Genomic DNA, 22,939 nt, shown 5'->3' with positions numbered 1-22,939 from the left:
GATTATATGCCGTCTGTAACGTGACCGGTTTGCTCACTGAAGCTCTGCAGTCTGACACCCGCCAGTGTGAGAGGAAATCGACGAGTGTACTCATTCGTGTACACGACATCTATGTAGACAGGTGAACAAAAAAACCCAAGGAATGAGAAAAAGAAAAAACAGAGAGCATGTACATGTATAAAGAATGAGATGGGAACGTTTAAATAAAGATAAGCAGCATGTTTTATGTTTTGACAAGTATATTTATAGTATATTAAATAGAAGAGCATTTAGCGAGAGAGTATAAGCCCCACACAATAGTGTGCATAATGAAAGAGCATGGCAGCAATTTTACACTGTTAAAAATTTCCCATAAAAGTTCACTGAAAAAGGTGCAGCTGGGCTGCATCCGATTCAGATAAGTTTCACTTTACACAAGAGTATACGTTTACTTTTGTAATGTAAAGTTCAACATTTATTTTGGTAAACTTTTAGACGCCATGAGTAAACCTATACTAAAATGTTTAATCAAAAATTTGCAGCCTAGATTTGTAGTCCTCGTTCATGCGTGGTACAGTAGGCCTACAGGCCTATGTTCTTTAGGACAGTAGTGATTTAATACATGATAATACAAAGGTAAACGTTGAGCTATGTTGGTGGAGAGTGGAATACACCCATACGTGAACGCACTATCTCAATGTAAAAGATTACTTATTCTAGTAAAAATGCCCCAGTTCATCTTATAAATGTGGAATGTTTACTGTAAAAAGGTAAACATTTACACAGTATGTGTAAAACATATTCAGTAATCACTGGACGTTTACTTGGAATTCTAATAATGCAGCAAGTTCATGGATTTATAGCACTCCTAAAAAAAAACAGATCTGAGTCATATGACCAGATCACCTGAGTCATGATACTCATCTGGTTATATTTTTGATTCACTTGGTTTCTCAAAGGCAACCAATCAAGTGTGAGCGGACTCCTTGCCACGAGAAAAAAAACGTTTTGAAAAATGCCTGTTTGACCAATTCGTGTCACATTAAGTCTTAAACCCAGCGCACATGAACAATATTTGTTATCGAAAGTAGGGCTTAAATATAAGCGTCAAGCCCGACATTCATATACCATTCGTAGTCCGTAAAAGGCGTTCCAAGTCGATAATCGCAAGATCCATTTCCAAAACAACGTTAAACACTAACTCCCAAAGACAAAGGTACGTAAGAAATTATACAAATAAGAAATAAATCCGATAACACACAAGAGAGAAGAGGTCATCAGTTTTCAATGCGGTATTCAGTGGGGTATTATAAAGACCCAAGAGAGAAGCGGTCATCAGTTTTCAATGTTGTTTTTAGTGGGGTATTATAGAGACCCCACTCACGCGATTTCAGCGGTGAAACACGGTCACGTGATATGTCGACAGTCATGTCATCATATGACATTTCCATCGAATCTTGCCAATCTCATTCGTTGTGATTTCTTGATGCCGAGAATTAAATAAGTGAAACGTTGGAATTCACCTTCCCATATAGTCTCGAGCTGCTCTCTTGGTTATCCGCACGCAAGTCATTTTTTTGACAAAAAAATGAAGTCTGCGTGCGCTGGACATAAAGGCTCAGAACTCAACCAATGCTTATAATTTTTTTAAGAAACTAATGTCTGTAAAGAGATGATGCCTTGAGAGAAACTGATACGTCCTTGTTTCCAGGCTGTTTATTTCTCCATTCGTTGTTTTCCGGATGTCCTGAAACAGCAGTCGCTGGCCTCCTTTCACATCAACATCTGTGTTCACGGAATATGTTTTGTTTACTTGTGAAGATCAAGTACGCTTATTTTTTTAGCCCAGTTTTTTAGGTAAACATCGAACTTTATTCGTACTATTTTATACCATTACATTTTGTAATATTACTTGGAAAAACGCGCAAAACTGACACACCGATCAGAGATAATACCGAGTCGACAGCCGTAGGCCGGGGGATGTGGAAGCCAACTTTGGTGTCATTAAACAGCGAACGAATGACAATTTGACGTGATCCACTGTGATGTCAAAAACTGCCTTTGGTTTGCTTTGATCGAAGAGCATTTGCCTGACCATATTTCTTCCGTTTCTAGCACCTCTTACCACGCTTGCTTGTTATCTTTGTCTGAATACATCTTGTTTTGCTGATGATTTCTTCACAAGATGGAACTTCACAAGACAGGCTTCATCCATTGACATCCCAAAGGCCATGCGTTTAGCGACCGCGCTATTTTACAGTAAATTGCTTCTGCCAATGGCGAGGTAACCTGATTTGATGTAAAAATACGTGGTGTTTCACCTGCTTCTATCTAAGTTAACACTGCAAAATACTCCTTGAGGATATAATCGCCCTCAACAAAGTGAGACAAGATTAAATGTAACCAAATTTGATAAAGGTCAATGTAAAACGATCAACTAGGAACTAGAGACATCGGCCCCATTAGACTCACAGTCAGTCCAGTGTCTCCCGCGTGACCCAGCCGACTAAGATCAATGTGGACTCTGGATCGGGAATTCCCAGTGTACTGTCTACAATCCTACATAAAACTACCACATACAGTTGGCCTACATTCTACGTAATCACGGGGCTTATGTTGACGACGATCTGTAGAACAGGAACTACCTTAAAATAGCTAATCATATGTCCGCTTACGCATTGAGAGTGACCTTTTAATAATGTCTGCCCTTGCCTTTTTGCTCGAATCCAAGATCATAGACTGTCTGGGATTGATTTATTTATTTATTTGATTGGTGTTTTACGCCGTGCTCAAGAATATATCACTTATACTACGGCGGCCAGCATTATGGTGGGTGGAAACCGGTAAGAGCCCGGGGGAAACCCACGACCATCCGCAGGTTGCTGCAAGACCTTCCCACGTACGGCCGGAGAGGAAGCCGGCATGAGATGGACTTGAATTCACAGCGACCGCATTGGTGAGAGACTCCTGGGTCATTACGCTGCGCTTGCGCGCTAACCAACTGAGCCACGGAGGCCCCTTAAACCGTCTGGGAGGTTTATAATGTATACCTACCTAGTTAAAAACAATTCGGCATATAGTTACGAATTTAGGAACGAACGGCGACCTAAAATTTCAAAACCTGATGCAGGATTCATTTGTCAGGAATGTTTTTCAAACTAATGTCTGTAAAATTTACAAGTTTGTCGACATAGAACGAGAGTAGTGATTTAAAATACATTGGTTTAATGTGACTTGCATCTCATAAAATTGCGGGCCACTTCCTCATTCGGTCTGTATGACGTTGACCTGATTTCATTATATACATTTACAATTATGAAAATACAGGTAAGAAAATATGAGAGGGGAGGGGGTATTACATGTCTATTCAACATTATACAATTGTGTCTTGGCAAAATCAGGTTGGTTTTGTAAGACCAGCTGTGCGATCGGTAGACGTGTCCGAACAAAACATCGACTTTGGATTGAGTAGACTGTCTATCAGTTAGCACGTATCTGTAACGATCCAGGCGACCCCTATGGTTCCGGCCGATCGGACACCCTCGCTCTAATTGAGATTTAAGGAACGGGCCGCGGTGGATACCGCCGTACCATTACAGGAAACTTTGTGGCACGCGATTTGAAGAAGTACATCGGAGTGAAAAAAAGACATCCAGCGGTGGCAAATAATCTCTTTATTTCACTTGCGTCATGTGCATGCAGAGTGATGGAACATCCATGGTACCAGATCTCCTTGTCTTTTTTTGTTTTTCCTGGGGATCGTATTTATACCCATCGTTTGATGTATAGATGTAAAACAATCATAAGGTGAATCTCCATTTTTCATGTGATTTGCGTCGTGGTTAACTATTTTTCAGGAGTGAGGTGAAAATAGGTGGGGAGATGTGTCAAAAGAAAGGCAGATTATGGCGTAAATGTATATATATTTAAGGCAAAACATCAGTTTTTTATATTATAAAAGATCAGAATAAAATTTACTGGACATATGCTCCTCATAGTTCTATTGTCGTTGGTTGCATGAAAGAATAGTCAAGAATTGGCCAGCATGTATTCTTTGTAAAAATTAACCTCACGACATATATCGTGTGTATCAACCGTCTGCTCTTTGTTTAGTAAAATCGTCAAAGAAAAGAGATTTGTAAACACCTCCGAGGAACCTTTCGAACAGACTAAATCATCGGTGATGTCAACGTTCTAGAAACCAAGACTGATTATAGGAAAAACTGGATGTTTGATATATCCATTTGTGAGGTAAAATTGCAAAATCCATCAGCAACAAGTAGTGTCGTGTTTTAAACATATCATCTCATTCTGAAACAAGTAGAAACCAGTGAGGTAACTATGTGATACGATTGGGTGCTGAAAGAATAATAGCCCCTCGACAAGTACTCACTACCAAACCGTGAAATATCCGCAATTGTTCCACTTTTTCAACAGCAAGCTGCAGTGCAATGCAATCAACAACTTCAGAAAGTATGAGAGGCTTCAATCACCAAGGTCTTAAACAATCAGTGCCTGGTAAGAATCTATTATGATGTTAAAACAAGCAAGACTTGTGCAGCCCTTTTATTAATCCAGTCTTCAATCAAGCCACTAATTGTCCCAGTACGTTACAAACCGCTTATTATGGTGTGGGATTGTCGGGGTGTCAGACAGCTTTACCATATCTTTATAACTTCCACCTCACCTACGGGTGGGAAACGGGCAATTTGGCTACCTAATTAGTCCCATCTGTTGCCATGAATGGATCGAACATTCCTAGATCCACTGTAATGGGGTCAACAGAGACACTGGAGTAGGCTTCCCCAAAGGGCCGTCTACATCAGGTTAACGTTAGCCGAATCAATATGGAACGCTACAATATGGTTTTCATTATGCCACGACAATTCATTAACTACTTGTACTTGCTTTCAGCTCTTATCTTTATGTCTGTTTCTTTTAGTTGCGTTTTTGTTGTTATGAAATATAGGTAATTAGTCGGGGCGATGCCAATAATACCCAGTTGGTTCATATCATACCTAATTTAGCAGGAATCGTTACGCGTTCGGTGTGTAATGATCACTGGACAACTATATACAAATATATTAAAGCAGCCAGACATTCAGTTGTATAATTTAGCCGCAACGGTAATTTTTTATAACAATATCTATATCTAATTTAATGTAGAATATGAAAATATTTGTGTTATACAACAAACTTAGCTGGATTCTTGAGAATTTAATATGCTACTGGCTTTTAAAGAGTGGACATATACACATAGTTAATCCAAGAATATGTGGGTTAGAGTTGAACGTAACATAACACGTTTTAGGCGAGTATTTAAAAAGACTCAAGACTATTTCACTCATACGGCAGCAGCCTGTATCATGGTGGGAAGAAACCGGACAGAACTCGGGGAAAACCCACGACCATCTGCAAATTGCTGCCAGACCTTGACACTTACCACCTGAGAGGAAGCCAGGATGAGCTTGATTTAAATTCACAGCGAGCGCATTGGTGAGAGGCTACTGGTGCGTTAACCAAGGGGGCAACCAACACACTTACAAACATCTAATGGTAATATACTTTGAATTGCTCACTCACTGGCTGTGGAAGATACGGGCTAAACATCTTGCTACAAATCACGTCTCCCATTTGCTACCACCGGATATTTCTGGCAAGGGCACTAGAAAGTATATTTTGTGGCTTGTGGAAAATTCTCCGTACCCTACAACAGAGTTTCTAACTTATGCTAATCCCCTAGCTTCATTTAGTTTTCTTGCTATCGTTTACAATACTGGCGTTTGGCCATAAATTCACTCATTCGTTTATGACAAAACATTTTCGTCATGATGAAGAATTAATCAGGTGCTTTTTACCTATGAGAGTGTGAGTCCACTGATCGATTTATCGGTTGACTAATTCACTGATTGGTTGACAGATTCTTTGACTGATTGAGTTTGAAGGTTGTTTTCAATATTAGTTCGGGGATAATACCGCGGTGTCTCGTTGTAGAAGGCCGGTTTCAATGTTGACGCATTTACTGTCACACGTAATAAGCACAGTTACACCGGAGACATGAGTTCACGCAAAATCACCCCATATGGACACCATCCCTACACGTTCGTGGAATTTTTATTGCCTACACTGGACGCTAAGAAAGTCAAAATAACTCAATTTAGGATTGAACCCAGGTTCCCGATCATTGGTCAAAAGCTCTTACCTATCCACTGCAGTAGTCCAGACTAATTTAAACTTAAGTATCATTGCAAGTCTTTCTTCGAGGAGGCGTCTATTGCATCGCTGGCTTGCGTGAGTGTCAAGACATTCTCTGTCATTCTTCTTTCTTCTTTCATGGATGTGTGCAAAACCTGTCGTTAGTGGAGACTAAAAAGCCGATAGACGAAGCAAAGTACGTAATTCCCTCGGCCATTCGCTTTTAAGGGAAGAAGCGTCTTGGGATTTACGTAATCTGTAAACAATTTGGGGAAAATAACAAGGTACACCACAACAAATTATCGTGCTTTTTTATTATTTTATGGCTAATGCTGGCCTGTAAAGCAAGAGAAAAACTGAATGTGGTGCCAAAATCGTAGACAAAAACCATTATTTGTTGATAGTGCGTCGTAAGTGAAGATGACACCTTCGTGTTTCTGGAGAAAACTGGTTACCCAAGTATCTGCTACTTTTTAGACACCTTACCCAAAACCCATTAAATGTCTTAACACTAAAACAACTGATGATAAATTGGCTTTGAAATTTACTTCTAGGTTCCTTAAACCGTGGGGTGTTGATCATGGACGATTGGTTGACGGGAGGGTTTATGAAGGATTCTTGGTCCTGATTAAACTCAAGAGAAGAGTAACTTGTTTTATTCCATCAATTAAAACAATGTTTTTTCTCCTCTGATTGTCACATCGTAGTCTCGTATTACTAAACAGGCAAACTTTCACAGGTTGTTACCAAACTGAACCTTTCCCTGTAGTCCTAACCGGCTGCGGCTTTGTACTGCTCAGTTACAGCTTAGGACATGTTAGTTGATAACCAATCACTTTTTTGCACTAATAAATTATCAAGATCTAGCAATTGGCCACTAAAGAGTTCTTGGTTTAATGATACCAACATTTTACAGTTGGTAACTGATTTTTTCCCAAATGGTACCAGTAACAGCTTTGTTTCGAGCTTGATGGTAAAACATGGCTGTGACCGCCCAGTTACTAATGTGTGACAGTCTGAGAAACTAACTGGTACTGTGCGGTTACCATTCCTTCCAATACCACGTAGTTCGGGTAACCAACATGTAGCTCATGTAACCAACATGTAGTTCATGTAACCAACATGTAGTTCATGTAACCAACATGTTATTAATAGTATGGGTTTGTCAGAGTTTGCCAGTGTATGACTTAGTTAGGTATACTTTTTTGCGTGAACTTTATGTAGAGCCCCATGACGTCACTCAGAGTGGAAACTTCTTCCGTAAACTTTTAAGAGAGTGTTTTAGACATGGGAAACAGCATGACGGCAAAATCGTCATGGCAGGACAAATCTGTCAGAATGATTCATACTATAGACTGTGATTGTAGTATTCAGACATACCTCATTACGGAAATGTCATTCAACAATATAGCTGCGACAAAAAATTCGAGTCACAATGACGTTAATCACTATCGGAAACCAGCCGGGAGTTCAATATAATAGAGATTAATTTGAAAATAAAATTGTATGGTAAGCCGGGGCTTAAATCTTCGTTGAGCTTTCCGTCCGTTTTTATTCGTGTTCGTGATGCGGTTATGTCAATATCATAAGCCATTAAAAGCGATCACGGACGGTCAGTGACATGTTATTTCTATGTCTTCGCAAAGTTTTTCCCAAACTTATCCATCACGTAGGAGACTGTAATCACGTGGCTTACAACCTGCCAAGGGCAAACATATGCGTTTAATGACAGTTGTTGCGAGGTAGTAGGTAATCCAGTCGTTAGGTATAGTAATCAGTAGAGTCGAGTGTCGCGGTGGTCTGAAATAGCAAACAACCCGTATTAACAATGGATATGATCAATCGGTATCACTCAGTAGGAGAAAACCTATCCAAGGAAAGGAAGCAAGTTCAAGAAATCATCCCATCTCCTGGCCAAGGATATAATTTTTCACCTATATCCAATGTTTCAGCAAAAACATGATGAACTTTTTGCGTGAAACGGAAAATTCTATGAACATATATTGACTTTAACCTCATTTAGTGCAACCCTTCGCTTGCTAGGTGAATATTTAAAAACGACAAGCGTTTGTTGGAGACATGCGCATGGGCGAAAGTCCAGAGATGATTTTATGTAGGAGAGGCTTTTCACTGACACGTCAACGCAAATGCCAGCTCCCTGGCTGATTATTGCTGTGTTTTTTATTAAAACTGGGACAAAAGTCTGTGCGGAAGCAAAACTAGGAAACTCAGTGTTAACACAAAATACAAGTCTGCATGTGCCCCAAAAGGAGCGGTGAGCAACTTTCCACGCGCCCCTGGCGTTGCAAATCACCGATCATTACCCGGATCTGACCACACCACGTGGGCGAACTGTGGCCGTATGTTTCCCACCGAAGAAAAATGAGGGAAGAAAAGCAGAGGAGAAAATCAGGAAGCGGAAATGAAAATATTAATACCCTTATTAACGAGTGTACCAGCCTTGTTGTTTTCTGTCGCTTAAGGCTTAATTTGCAGGGAATGTAGGCGGTAGAACGGAATAATACCGGCTGTATTACTTAGTGTCTACACCCTTTCGCAGATTGCTTACTGGTGCGCAAAGAAAATTGCCGTTAGCACATTCTCTACTCGGAACAAAATTCTTAGTCACTTAGCAACAAAACACATTGCGATAACATGTAGATGGAGAATGCTATTGAATCAAAACCCCTAATTGCATGCCGGGTCTGTTAATGCCACAAACCATATATGTGCTTTTAAAGTTCTTGTCTAATGATTTTTGAGAGCGACTATAGTTACATCCTAATAAAAGCACCCACCAATCAAATGCTCTAGTGACTGTTGTCTGTTGATCATAATTTGAGCGTAGCTATCAAGCGATGAGATGAAACGATATAGATGTAAACCGGACATTTTCTTTCTCTTTCTTTCAAGTCGTAAGCACCATTCAAACCCAGATGGTTCCGGAATCCTTTAACATAATTAAGATCAATGCCTTTCAGTGACCCTGAGTATCTTCTCCCGCTGTCCAGTTTCCGTGTTAAAGTATAAGATGTGGTCACTCGTAAATAAGCAAGTTCATATAAAACATCAACTTTATGACATTTTGACATTAAGTATATATAAATCTGATAATTTTGCCCATTTGACCCAAGCTTTCATGTTATACAGAGCATGCCCGGATATCACGTAGGTGTTAATTATCAGCGAGTACAGAGTATGAGTTGAACATCACTTGTAGAGAAAACAATTTACACGCATGCTCAGTTGATTAAATTGCTGAATGTTTTTGTCGATAATGAAGCAAGGTATAATCCGGCTGTTTACAAACAAAATCCTCAGAGACCACACGGAGGGACATAACTGTAGTAGAATACACATCCGTGATGATTGTATATTACCGTGAGATCTTTCAAACTGGCAATTATGTCATGAATGTTGGGTATTATTTTGTGAATGTGACGTTGATTTGCGTTATCATTGTACATCACGTTTTGTGGAATATGATGTGACCATATAATCACAAGTAAAAACCAAGAATCAGTCAATCTTTAAAAAGTCGAAATTGTTTTAAAACGTATAATGTGGCATATATCTACATCAGTAACACGTAACGTACCTCAGCTTAATGAGTGACTGAGTGCTTGGGGCTTAACGTCGTACTTAACAATTTTAAGTCATATGACGACGAAGGAATCCTTAGAGTGCATGTAACGTGCCTCCTTGTTGCAGGACGGATTTCCACCGCTCTTTTGCCTAGTGCTGCTTCACTCAGACGACTTACCAAAGGCAAGTAAGCTGAACCTCCCGACCCATTTTACTGACACGGGCCAATCAGTCGTTGCATTATCCCCTTCATGATTAACGCCAAGCTAGTAAGTTACAAGTTCCTCTTTTAAGGTCTTAGTTGTGACCCGACCCAGGATAGACCCTGGGCCCTCAGCTTAATGAAGTACCTAAATGACTGTGTTTGATTTATTTATTTATTTGATTGGTGTTTTACGCCGTGCTCAAGAATATTTCACTTATACTACGGCGGCCAGCATTATGGTGGCAGAAAACCGGGCAGAGTCAGAAACCCACGACCATCCGCAGGTTGCTGCAAGACCTTCTCACGTACGGCCGGAGAGGAAGCCAACATGAGCTGGACTTGAATTCCCAGCGACCGCATTGGTGAGAGGCTCCTGGGTCATTACACTGCGCTAGCGCGCTAACCAACTGAGCCACGGAGGCCCCCAAAATGACTGTAACGTCACAAAGACAAAAAAAGACGTTTTCTTCAGTCTTCCAAGGCCTAGTTGTTCAAAAGTGTATTAGCTAATATCGATATTATATATATCATATTTTATATTCAAAATTTTAGCCGAACTCAGCAGCCAATGTAGTTCTCCAAAGTCAAGTTATGACAGCAGCAGATTTAGTTCATATTTACTATACTGTTACATAATTATTTTTGGACAAAATGCAAAATCGAAGGTTTAGTTTAAAGTTAAATTTGATATGAGGTCTAAAACAGTTTTGAACAACCGGGCCCACCTTTTAGTTTTATATAGGCTATTGTTCCAGATGTTGACCGATGGAGACATAGGCTTTCGATTGCGTGATACAGTAGGGAGCGCATTCAGGTTGGCAGCTGTGAATATCTCTTTGGCCGCAGGCTAGTAAAGCTGGCACCTTCTCATTTATCTCAAAAGGTTGTGATCATATACCACCTTTAACAGATAGTTACGACTGCACTAAACACCCGATGAGGTCTCGGTCGATAGACGTAAGTCTCATCACCACGTTTCAGTATAAGCCACAGTCCTGTGGGTCACCGGGCTTTTATCAGGTTCGGGCAATCGACGAGGGTACTATTTCCCCATGCCTTCTCAACACTGGTAACAAATGAAGATGGATACAGTGGGTTGTGCAAATTAAAAACATGTTTTACGGCTGACAGGTAACCAAGAAAACTTATCGATTTAGAGACTCCGCATCACAACTGTGCTATCAAGGTTCTGTCAAACGGTTTATGTTATCTTAATGCATGTTTACTAGCAATGTACACACTTTCACCTCGGTATATAGTGCATTTCTCTCGTTTTTAGCAAACAATATTACGTCATAGCAAACCGGCATCTCGGATTTGCACTGAACAATCTGAGTTGTTAACCCAAGATATTGTGCTATGAATGTCGATCTCCTCTCTGACCCAGCCGTGGTATTATTCGCATAAACGAAGTAATTTAATATGTTTACTGCATGAGAATATTGCCACTGTATAACACTCGAGCAATAATGTGTAAATGCACACAACTCAGAATTTGGATGAATAATAACGACGACTTATTTATCTATATTTTTATAACTTTCACCTCATTCATTTAATTTGGTGAAGCATTAAGCCTAAAAGAGTATTTCACACATATAGGAAGAGCTTCTGGATGGAAAATACCTAGTAGAGTGATATTTGACAGATACCTAACAATTGTCCTCATGTACAACCCTAACCAAAACGTAGCACTTGATTACTATAGGCAAGTATGTATTCCCTATAATTTGCGCCTCTAATAGGCGCTACGCCAAGCCAAAGAATACCTTGTTAAGTGAGGTACAAAACAAGATAAAGCTGTTCCAAGACGAAGGTGTTGAACCTGCAAACCTCCAACTGCACTAAGCCCCCGTCCCCCCTCCCTCCCCCATCTCACCCACAACCTCCCAAAATGATGAAAAAGAGGAAAAAACGGCACAGATGTATTTCGTGCCCCGTTACGAAATCCCGATATTTCACCAGTATATGAATCATGAAAACAAATCTAAGACGCAAATAAGTTAAAATCCTTTCTTTGCACAAATAAACAGGAAGACGGTTTTTCAGGGAGGTCAACGTGCGTAACACAACACATGTTGTTTGAAGGGTCATCTCTGTTTAACACTGGCACGTTTGTCTGTACAAGGCTCCCAACAGACAGCGGGGTTGAATTCGTAAAATCTGCATGAAGTGTTGAAATCGAATCCCTGAAATGGCTATTTATTTTTGCATGTCACTCACACGACACCCACACCTGTGCACATGGACCTCTTGAATGCAGAACACTGCCTTGAAAAAATTACTCCTCTATCAATTTAGAATTTTTACATAGACATTGCTATTTGAAGTGAAAGTGTTTTATTTAATTTCAAATGGCTGATAGTTGGCATATGGCTGAACTATTTACATGCTTATGGCGCGATGTCAATCTTTAGTCATTACCAAACAGACGTTTTTCAACAAATCTTTAGCACCAATCTTTTGCAGCGTTGATCGTTATTCGTGCAGACCTTGAATCCAATTTCTAGTTTCCTTTATACGGCAAGGAAATCGGTTAAGAAATGAAATTGTCTTTCTGTTTGTGCTGGAAATGTTTACCCCAGGGTCAAACCTTGTGATAAAAGTTTGATAGATTTTAAAACTCTCCGTATACCAAAATCATCCGATTTCCCTAAACACATTTGGTAAATTGATACTTTTTGTATCTCTGGGTGGGGAGGGGCTGGTTAGACCATGAAATACTCAAGCTTCAAGGCAAAAGTCAAACGATCTCTCACGAAATCCACGAAGCTTGTCTTGGTTCGGAATAATTCACAGGAAAGTCGTTCTCCCTAAGGCACGGAAAGCGCTGTCTTCACCCCGGAAAAATAGACAGAACATTAGAACACGGTTCACGTAGTGCCATTAGAGGCCCGAAGCCAATGGTTCGATGTCAGTCGATACTGTAAGACGTGAAAACCTGCATCTGACTTGCGATGCGGAAAACGTACCATGTTTCCTGTTTCCTGCCAACAATCCAGAGGCTAAAGAGCCATGGCGTTTTAATTGAAAAAAATAGCATTTTGACTGCAAGCGGAAGTCCTGAGAGAGTTGAATGACTTGGAGTTACGGGCAAAATGATATTCTTTTTCCTGAAGGAGCCTGCCTTTGATATTGATGATTATGTATGGCCACATATCCGTTGTGGCGTACACTTTACTTCAACATCCGAGTATAGACAAACAGATACGGACAGTTCCCAATTCTTAATTGCCACTTATTTTCATTCTTAATGCGTCTTCAAAGCCATAAATTTCCCGGAGGCAAAACTTACTATGCTAGAACTTGTGATCTTCTTCCGCTTTGTTAACCATTTGTATTTAGTGACAGACAACAAGCCCGGTTTTACGCCCTATTTTGTCATTTGGGGGTGAAATGTTACACCGTTTGTCTGGTGAATCATTGGTTTGATGTTGATAGCTTCAAAGGTGGAAGTACCTTAATATGTCTATTACAAACCAAATTACATCTGTTGTCCCATATTACAACCATCAGTGATCTGTTTGGCGTCACTGATTAAGGCATATCAAATCTCTAAGAGTCGTTAGTGTAACCTTAATGGACACGAGGATTACAACGTTATGTATTATGTGTACAGTTTTGTGTGGGAGCAGAGAGGATTCATGTCCAAAAGGCACATATAACTTAATTCAATTATCTAGAAAGTGAATAAAGCTGTATTAAAACAAAAAAGATATAACTATAAATTTGCACACTGTGTGGCACCATGGGTTCTATACAGTAATTATTTGACCTTTCTAATGTGTGGACAAATGAAAAAATCTTCTGTTTTAGAGGCAAAGTACAGGGATTGCAAAGCTTCTGAAATAGTTTAAATCAACAGTTTAGTCCTAAGCTACCTGGCCCCCAAGCTTGGTGATTCAGCAGCTTTTGGGAACATTTTTTTCGTGTTCAGCCTCTTATTTATTTTCTCGTTTCTAAAGCAGACGAATGATCTAGGGTTTTGGCAATGTAATTACTATTGACGTTAGAATTATTCCGGCAAATGAAAACGGGAGTTTACGCCAGCGAATTCTAAACGACATGGCCAAATATCAATAGATGCCATAAGAAATATCCACTCGCTTATTCAAACATTCAATAGCCGTACGTTATTCTCAGACTAATTTTGTTATAAACCCATCTGTATTATCTCCCCTTACGCTTTTTCCCCCGCTGGATGGCAGTTAGAGGGTTTGTAGGATCTGGTTCAAATACAAAACCACACTTCATTTCATCCATCCATCCATCCATCCGTCCGTCCGTCCGTAGCAGATGCAATATGATTTTGTTGTAAACGGGCAATTGATCGGGACATGGAATACGATTAGGGGGCTAATATAATGTAAGGGAAATTATAGAATACGTTAGAAGACGTTAACACGTTTATGTCATAACAATTGCGTGTTTTCATTGAGCAATGTAGCCAATATGGTTTAATATACTATGAGAAATATGCACCGCTATACAATAACGGATAGGGTTCACACCGAGTCACTTGGACATAGCCATTGCTCTTTTACAGCCAGCATAGAGTGAATTCATCCGGTTCTTCCCCCTTCCTTTCTATTTCGTGTATTTTCACGTATACATTAATTCAGAAGCACATGATGATCGGCTTAAGGCTTTCTCGAAAGATCACAGTATCCCGTGGATCGTTGTATGCGAGCTGTACCTCATACAATATCTGTCTCTAAATCGCCTTCACACAATACCGTATTGTTGAGTGTCAGTTATACATGGGATTTACAATCAAGCACCAATTTAATCAATAACAGTTCTAGTTTAGTTGCTACCTTTGCCTGGTTACTGTTTACAGGTGCACAGTTATTAAGCATCAATGTGTTAATGCATAATCTCTCATCCCTTCCCCACCCCCTAACCCCTCCACTCAGCTACCTAACCGTCGCGAGGATTGTGTGCAGTCTGTGTCTAAAATCCACGGTATTGATCTTAGAGTCTCCAGTTGTTGCCCCCTGTAAAACTGACACCCAGTCACCTGCAGTCCAGCCTGGATCGTTTGGGCAGTCTTTATTGCGCCGTTTTTCGTGGAGACGATCAAACGAGCGTGGATCCGTGTCGTTAAATCCCAATTCCAAATATCTGGACAATATCACCAGAATAGAGAATGTCATTCATTGCCTCGTCTGCAAGATGACATCAAAAAGTTTCTATCTGAGGTGGAAATCAGACTGATGTGATGGAGAGCATTGTTAATGGGCTGCACAAATAGTGGATGGAATAATTTGGGGGCTTGTGACCATTTCGGCGTTTTGTCTCTCTGAAATTCTAAGAATGAATTCACCGCCTGCCATCTTGTCTCGTTCAAAATCCATGAAAGCTATCCGGATACTAACAGAGTGCAACTCATCTCTCTTGACCTCATGGCCCTGTGATCTTGTCTGTAGAAATCAATTCGATACAGCGAATGAGAAACTCGTAGAACGTTTGATTGGTGTTCAAGACGCCAGTGTTATTAAGAGATACTATGTATTTTAGGAATGAGACATCCAACAAATGGGAAGGTAACAATGTGGTTTCGTTTTGGCCAAAATGTGAAAGATCATCAAATGACATACATCATTACCAAGGAAGAAAAGGTAAAGAGTTTTAAAAAGGACGGACCAATACAAAAATATTATGATATGCGAACTTATTTATTTAATTCTGCTTCATCCAATGTATATACAGTATTATGTATGTATGTATGTTAGGGGTTTTACGTACATAAGAGCAGTTAAAATAAAACCATCACAGGGGTAAATTGACGAGAGGCCGGATGTGACCATTCGCCACCTATCATGCTGGAGTCGCTGCTTTGAGTTTACTCTCCATGCTGTACTCTTGCTTATATATTGAGCATCTACTGATGAAATGCTTGAAATCTCCACTGTATAGGCCTATGCCCTGAGGTTTTGAGAGTCTAACCTCATTGAATTGATAGGCAGCGTTAACTGTCACTCGCTGAATATCGCATTTACACTTTATGACCAGCTTGTGTCGGAAGCTCTGAAAGCATGGGCGTCTCAGGAAACCCCGCATCTTCCACTTACGTTTAACGTGCGGTCTTTTCCGGGGAAGGCCAAAGAACATTCAAAGATATCCACAACGCCTACAGCTTTCTGTCGAGCAAATGCCTTTCGACGGTGAAAGAACATTGCGAAAAAAGATACTTGCCGAAAAATTATCCAAACTCCTTCCGCATACATGATTTTTTAATAATTTACATTAGCGCTTTCAGCCTTATTTTAACTGCTACCCTTTTTACCAGAAACCTGTTTATTGTTTTCTAACTGTTTAGGCATTCGGCGTTTAATGGATAAATACCTAGGGAATTCTTCGTGTTTTACCGAAGATGGCTAATCAATCATTGACAAGCATATTCTAAACACTGGAGAAATGTCAGGCAAATTGTTCAAACGCAAATAATATAACAGTTCAGTACAAGAATGAAATTCATCATCTGAAAATATTAATCAAATGCAATGTAATGTTGTTCTGCATGACTTTCGTACAACAAAAATACATTGATCAACTGATTGCAAAGATTTTTCTTCCATCAAATCATGTATTGATAGAGATGTTAAATCATGTATTGATAGAGATGTTAACACAAATTTGCACAGTTTAAGTAATAAACAGCAAACTTAAATACCGCTAACACGGTAGCCAATTGGCGCATTTGAACTGAATACATACATCTATGCCGTAGTGAAGCAATATAGTTTAGATTCTATAAATTTATGCTTCTTTGTCTCGTTTTTGTGTTATTTTGTGGGTAAATAGTTGAATGCTGGAGATCTGTACTGAAGAATAAATCTCGGATTTCTTGTTTATGCTACCTATTTCTTGGCTTTAATTTTGACAAGCTAAACTGCTGCCAGACAAGTCCAAAATCCCTATGATTTTTATTTTTAGTCAAATCTAAAATCTCTTACTTGAGAGGATTCAGTGAGCCTATATGATACACTTGTCATTGTAAAGGGGCCTTTGGAACAAATTTTATCACATGAGAAGCTGTCGGAAAAATGACAAAACGAATTCGACTGACAAAATAAAGTTCACAACGATATACGTTACCGGAGTGCCGGAGTTTAATGACGATCGTTTAAATGTTGAACAGGCGATATTTCAGTTATCATTATATAGTTCATATCAAATTTCCCGGCTTCATTTCAGAATCTGGAATCTAGTGTCAGCTTCAGGGTTATACAGAAATATGCAGAGAACCACAGTGTCCATATTTCATCAGTAACCATTAAACAAAATGACAGAAACTGGTAAATGTTAATGGGTGAGGACACCTGGCATATGACTTCACCTTAAGGGAGAAGTCCACGCTACGCCTCCTTTATTTGATTCTGTGCACCTGGAACTAATTTACCCTGCCGGAAAGAACATGCAGATAAAATGTATTTCACTGCGAGTGTCAGGAAAGGGAGAATAACGCCAGCTACAGGTTTAGTGGCCGCCTAAATTAAACGTGTTTAAAGGACAATTAAAGATATATTTTATTTGTATGTATAAACCTGGGTAGAAGATTTGTATCCCAATTTGTATTCCGTAGTTATTTGCATTGTACTTCACAGAATGTTACACACAGAAACTGGAGAAGTCGGTTTATATCGTGTAATAATTACTTCCTTATCTCAGCTGTTCTGAATAACAGTCAGAGTGTGCTGTAAACCGCACGTATCAAACCTCCTGGCTGTTTCCTCTCCGCTGGAGGGTATACCAGCAACCTGCGGATTGCTGCGGGTTTCCCCCGCTCTTTGCCACTACAAAACCTCCTGGCTTTAACTTGCAGTTGAACCGTGGGCTGCCAAAGGCTCTCCTTAACTACTTAAATGTTCCGCAAAGCAACTGATAGGAAGTTGATAGTTTGGATGCGAGTCTCAACTACACAGCAAGTCTAAATCTCGTTAAGTACAGCTAGGTCAGAAAGCAGTTCAACGACGACTAGTTTGGTCGTTTTTCTGGCTTCATCTGAGGCGCTGGGGACGTAAATGGGCTTTAAAAGAAGACCCAGAAAACTCCTTGAAACAGGTATAGACGACGTTGTCTACCAAGATAAATCGTGTAACACACATTTCAGTTAACTTTCACCGGAGGGCGGAGGCCAATGTTATGGTCGTGTTTGGTATTATCTTATACCATTGCCACTGTCTCGATGGACTGTTGCCACCAATAAAGAGCGATTGACGACAGAAATGCGTGCCGGGTCGAACGCACTCATTAACTGTTCTTTCGATGTGGCTTTTGATAGCATGATTCCGCCTTAATGTAAATGACTGTTCAGACAATGTTTTCTCGCTGAGGATCAGGTAGTCCTGATGTAAATGACCTGCCCACTACGAATGGTCAACAGCTTCATCTGTACCGATCACACTTAACGGTCTCGTTTGAATTCGTTTAGCCTGTCAAAGACATAAGTACCTAAAGGCTTAGACATCACGAAACCCCACCGAAGACAGAATGGATTTGCTCTGTTTAGAACAGGAAACAACTCAATTGTGGCAAAGACACAATGTAATCAAAATCACATCCACATTTGAGGATCGCTTTCATAATCAAAATGCTACACATAGAGTCATGTCTAAAAGGTCGTCAAAGGAAGCTCTGAGAGAAGAAAGCATTGGTAGGTGACCATACTCGAGTGGTTGTAAAGAGTACAACATCTTGTTCCTTATTTCCTCCTCAAGTGTTCACCTAGTTGGTTGTTAACATCAAGAATATTCAGCACAATCATGACTTAGAAGGATTAATTTTTTAAGTCGTTGGACTCAATGCATATAACATCCTTGAATTAAGAGATCGTGAGGTCAAGTCCAGCTCCCAGCTGATAAATAACCTTACGTGTTACCACACATTTAACTTTTCATGTGGCCTCCTGTACATAATATGTAAAACATTTTTATAGGTAAAAAGTTACTAAATGAGGCATAACCTGAACACGTGCAAAGTAAGTTAGTAAATGAGGCATAACATAAACGCATGCAAATTAAGTAAATCAGGCACAACTTGAACACATGCGGAAAAAAATTAAAAAGCCATACTTCTCCTGTTCCGTGTGATCAAGAAAATCATCTCTCACTATATGTGCATATATTTCCCTTGAGGGGCCTCTATTTCTATTTTACTTTGAAACACCAGCTGAAATATTCGCAAAGGAACTTACTTGAAGCCAGAAGCAGAATGTTGAGAGGTACCGGTAACTTGAATGTCGATTTACATGTCTTTACATTTTAAAAACGAACATATGTTAAAAAAAGCATTTATTTTTTTTTGCTTTAAAGAGGCATGGTAACCAATGAAGATACCCTGAATTATCTCTGCATGCGACCTTGATATCCCTTACGGACTTGTGCATTTTTGCATACTAGTTGGTCCGTTACCTACAATCTAGCCCCGCCGGAACAAATCCTCCGGAAAATTTGACCACAGACAGGGATAATTGCCACTAATGACGGCCTTCTATTCTGCATAGGCAGGGAGTTCACGGCTCGTTGCATTCATCCCCAGTAGCGAATATGATACCACGCTGATTACATTATCCTCTCAATAGCCTTCAGGTGACTTACCTTGCGATCGAGACAGACCAGTCAAAACACCTCACTCCGCCACATTTTTTATGTGAGCGATATTAGCAGCCGTTTCTAAATGTTATCAGTAGTAATATTTGGCAAAGAATGAATGAATGAACGCTTGGGGTTTAAGGTCGCACTTAACAATTTCTCAGTCATGTGACTATGAAGAGTCATTATAGTGTGTGCACATATACTGTGTCTTCTTGAGGCCATGTCAACAAAGTGCTGCGGCCACTATCTACGTATGCTTGGTAGAATTAAGATGTTAGCTTCAGCAGAAGACTTTAATGGCAGTAGACATTTTGTAAATTGTCTGTGTGATGACATATTGCTGCTCAGACTTCCTTGCCCTTCTGAACAACACATGAGAATTTTTAACTTAATGTCTCATTATATGGATATGGGTTCGAGACCGGTCAATAGCACTTTTTGAATATTCACCAGGATCAATTTAAGGTTTCTGTTGCTCGATGTATTCTCTCAATTTAACATCCTACAGACAAGTGTTGTCCGATGAATTATTAAAGCCACGATGTCTCGATAGCTTGTGTGTCTGCAAAGTGCCCACGTGTCCCACTTTGTGGGTTGGAAAGGTAAAATTCGAGATATTTCATACAAAGGGAAGAGCGATCAGCCCTCGACGTTTAAATCCCGGGCACTGACTTCAAGTAGACTTCCAAAACACTGGTAAATTACTAAAGTCATTTGCTACTGTTTAAGCTTTTACACGAACAGTTAGAATAAAACCATAACTGAGGTAAATTGACAGGAGGCCTTATTTGTTCGGTTATGTGTGATCATTTGTCAGCTATCACACTGTCGTCGTTGCTCTGGTTTTTGCTTAAAAGCTGTATGTCTTAATTATATTCTTAAAAAATGTAATGCTTATTGGCACTCTTGACCTTTGTGTTTGAGCGTTCATGCTAGATCTTTCGCTAAAAGCCTATAGATTATGCATTATTCTCTGCCTTAATACTGGCTGCCGTCGTATAAGTGAAACATTCTTGAGTACGCCGTAAAAAAAACATCAATTAAATAAATAAATTAATTAACCATGCATAAGTCAAACCCTGCGAACTCTAGGGAGAAAATTTAGAGAACTCCACGATGTAACGATAGTCATTCAGAAGTGGAGTCGGCTTGTTTATTCTAAACAGTTACATTCCTAGTAATAAGGACACAGGTGTCAACAGTAAAATAGTATGTTGAAAAACTATTACACCTTACATTCCCTTCATAAAAATAATTACACAGGGCAGATGAAATTAGCAAGTTTCACAGAACGATCAGTGTCAGATGTCATTTTGCTCTTTAGAACTGTTAAGTCATTTTCTTTAAGTCTACCTTTTTGTCTGGTGCGTTTCTGCATTTGAAAACTCGTATTCGAACTCTCTTCTCTAGCCATAGAATTAATACACTTCTGGCAAAGGACAACTGTCGGTGTACATGCGAACGACGAAAAACGTGAAATGTCCCTTGGGAGACGTTCCACGGAGCATTTGACTCTACCTGTGCATGGTTTTTAAACCTGTCCTCTTCTAATTATGCCACCCACCTCCACACCCTCTCGACATCTTCATGCACACCCATAAACCGGAATTTAAAGCCGCAAGCCGTAAAAGCTCTTAACGACCATTACACCATTGCTCCCAGAACTCGATTGTGTCTCATTGTGACTTAAGCAACGTCATAGAGTTATGAAGTGCAATACGAGTGCAACACTCAAGCCTTGTAAGCCGGTGAATTCACTATTTACAATAGGCAGTGATTTTGCACTTGTTTGCCTGGCGAACCGATTTCAACCCGCTCTTATGGAACATCTTTCAGACATGAGACGCCTATCTTGTCAGTATCATTTCACTTCTAACCTTGGGAATTCAAGATGCTGAGTTTTTTTCGTGGAACAACGTTACACTCGTATGTTAGATAATCGTATCATAGGATAAAACGCCAGGGGTGCTAAATTTCGTTCCGCAGTTCTGTAGGTTGTAGGATTTGGGGGAAGGGGTGTAATGGCGTTTTCCACTCCAGTGGGGCGATGCACGTCAACCAGTGCTTATACCTGTTTACCCTCAATTCATGATATACTTGAAAAATATATATGGTAAGGGACCTGTGGGTTTCCATCAACACCTGCTCTCCTCAAATATCTGAAGGATTTTGTAATGGAAAACTTGGTCAGATTACAGATCCTCTAGCCGCACTCACATTGCCCTGATGCTCGGTCTGGCGAGTTTCCCTCGTAGGCTTCAATATACTCGTCTAGCGAATATTTACGTGCGGAAAACACTATTTAGGCTGTAGTTCGTGAAAACGACTTAAATTACACAAGGATAGACCAGATCACATTGGAGAAGGGAAAAGAAAAGCTACTTTAGATCATTTTACCCTGTTTCACTCTTACTACTCCAGTGGATGCAATGTGACATTAAGTCTGAATTCTTCATTCTAGGTTACTTCATAAGCTATTAAAAACGCATGATACTTACTTGGTGCGATAGTCTGTATCACAAAAGTTGACAGGAAGTACAAAGCCGTGACGATACCTCGATATGTTTTCCGCTGCACAGAAGAGTTATCCATTTGAGCAATTTGTCTTATTAAGGTTCACTTGCTGAAGATACGGAAGCTCTACTCTCGCTTGTCCATGCCTCGGTCACCTTTAAAGCACACGTCTTAGTGGATACTGCGATTGTTCCAGCGGTAGTAATGTTGCGCTCATGTCTTCAGGATTAAAACAGCATATCTCGAGATCGTTAAATTCCATGCACTCAATTTATCCAGTTCCCATTCGCCACACGAGGCAAAGAAATAAAAAAAAACAATTATCTGGGAAAAGTGAATGATAAGAACTGCAAACCTCGACAACGTGCAATGTCAGAACGTAGTTCCGACTCTCACACTTTGACGGTTTTCCCACTAGATTCTTTTGAAGCGCCAAAGAAAAGCTCTTGGACTTTCCGATCGATCTTCTGTGGGGGAATTTTGAGCTCTTCTAGATACCTCCAGGTATATCCTAACACAGCTGAATCACAGGGTAGTCGTGAGCTCAGAATTGTGTTAGTTAACTCGTGCCCAGTAACGATTGGTGATGGTTGAAAAACGAACGGAGTTTGGCGTGGTGAAGTTCCGCGTTTAAAATCGCATGGCAGCAATGTTCCCTTAAGTCGCCATCAGGAATAGCCTTATTCCAGTCAGGCAACCTGTAAGTTTTGGGTACAGAGTGCATCTGCTAAGAGAAGAAACGTGAAGCTGATCCTTGCATAAATACACGAATCGATCGGGGAGCATTTCGGTTTTCTCCCCGGAGTTCGCACGCCGAGCATACCGGCTTAATGGACGGCGGTGCGAGGCGTGTGAAGGCCCG

At 40.1% G+C, this 22,939-nt stretch overlaps 1 protein-coding gene across 2 annotated transcripts in view; it reads right to left on the bottom strand.

The window, feature by feature from the left end:
* The window catches only part of LOC135474002 (carbonic anhydrase-related protein 10-like), a 51,769-nt gene extending 29,574 nt beyond the window's left edge, over positions 1-22,195 (bottom strand). For both annotated transcript variants that reach the window (XM_064753979.1, XM_064753978.1), the window contains exon 1: positions 22,062-22,195. In XM_064753979.1, coding sequence (XP_064610049.1) covers positions 22,062-22,155 — 94 coding nt within the window. In that variant the 5' untranslated portion in view covers positions 22,156-22,195. The remainder of the gene's footprint in view (positions 1-22,061) is intronic.
* Positions 22,196-22,939: the final 744 nt, after the last annotated feature.

Source organism: Liolophura sinensis, chromosome 8 (assembly GCF_032854445.1).
Source record: "Liolophura sinensis isolate JHLJ2023 chromosome 8, CUHK_Ljap_v2, whole genome shotgun sequence".
In the NCBI taxonomy this organism is placed as follows: domain Eukaryota; kingdom Metazoa; phylum Mollusca; class Polyplacophora; order Chitonida; family Chitonidae; genus Liolophura; species Liolophura sinensis.
Note: the sequence above shows the minus strand (reverse complement) of the source record. Positions and strands in the feature narration are given on the sequence as shown.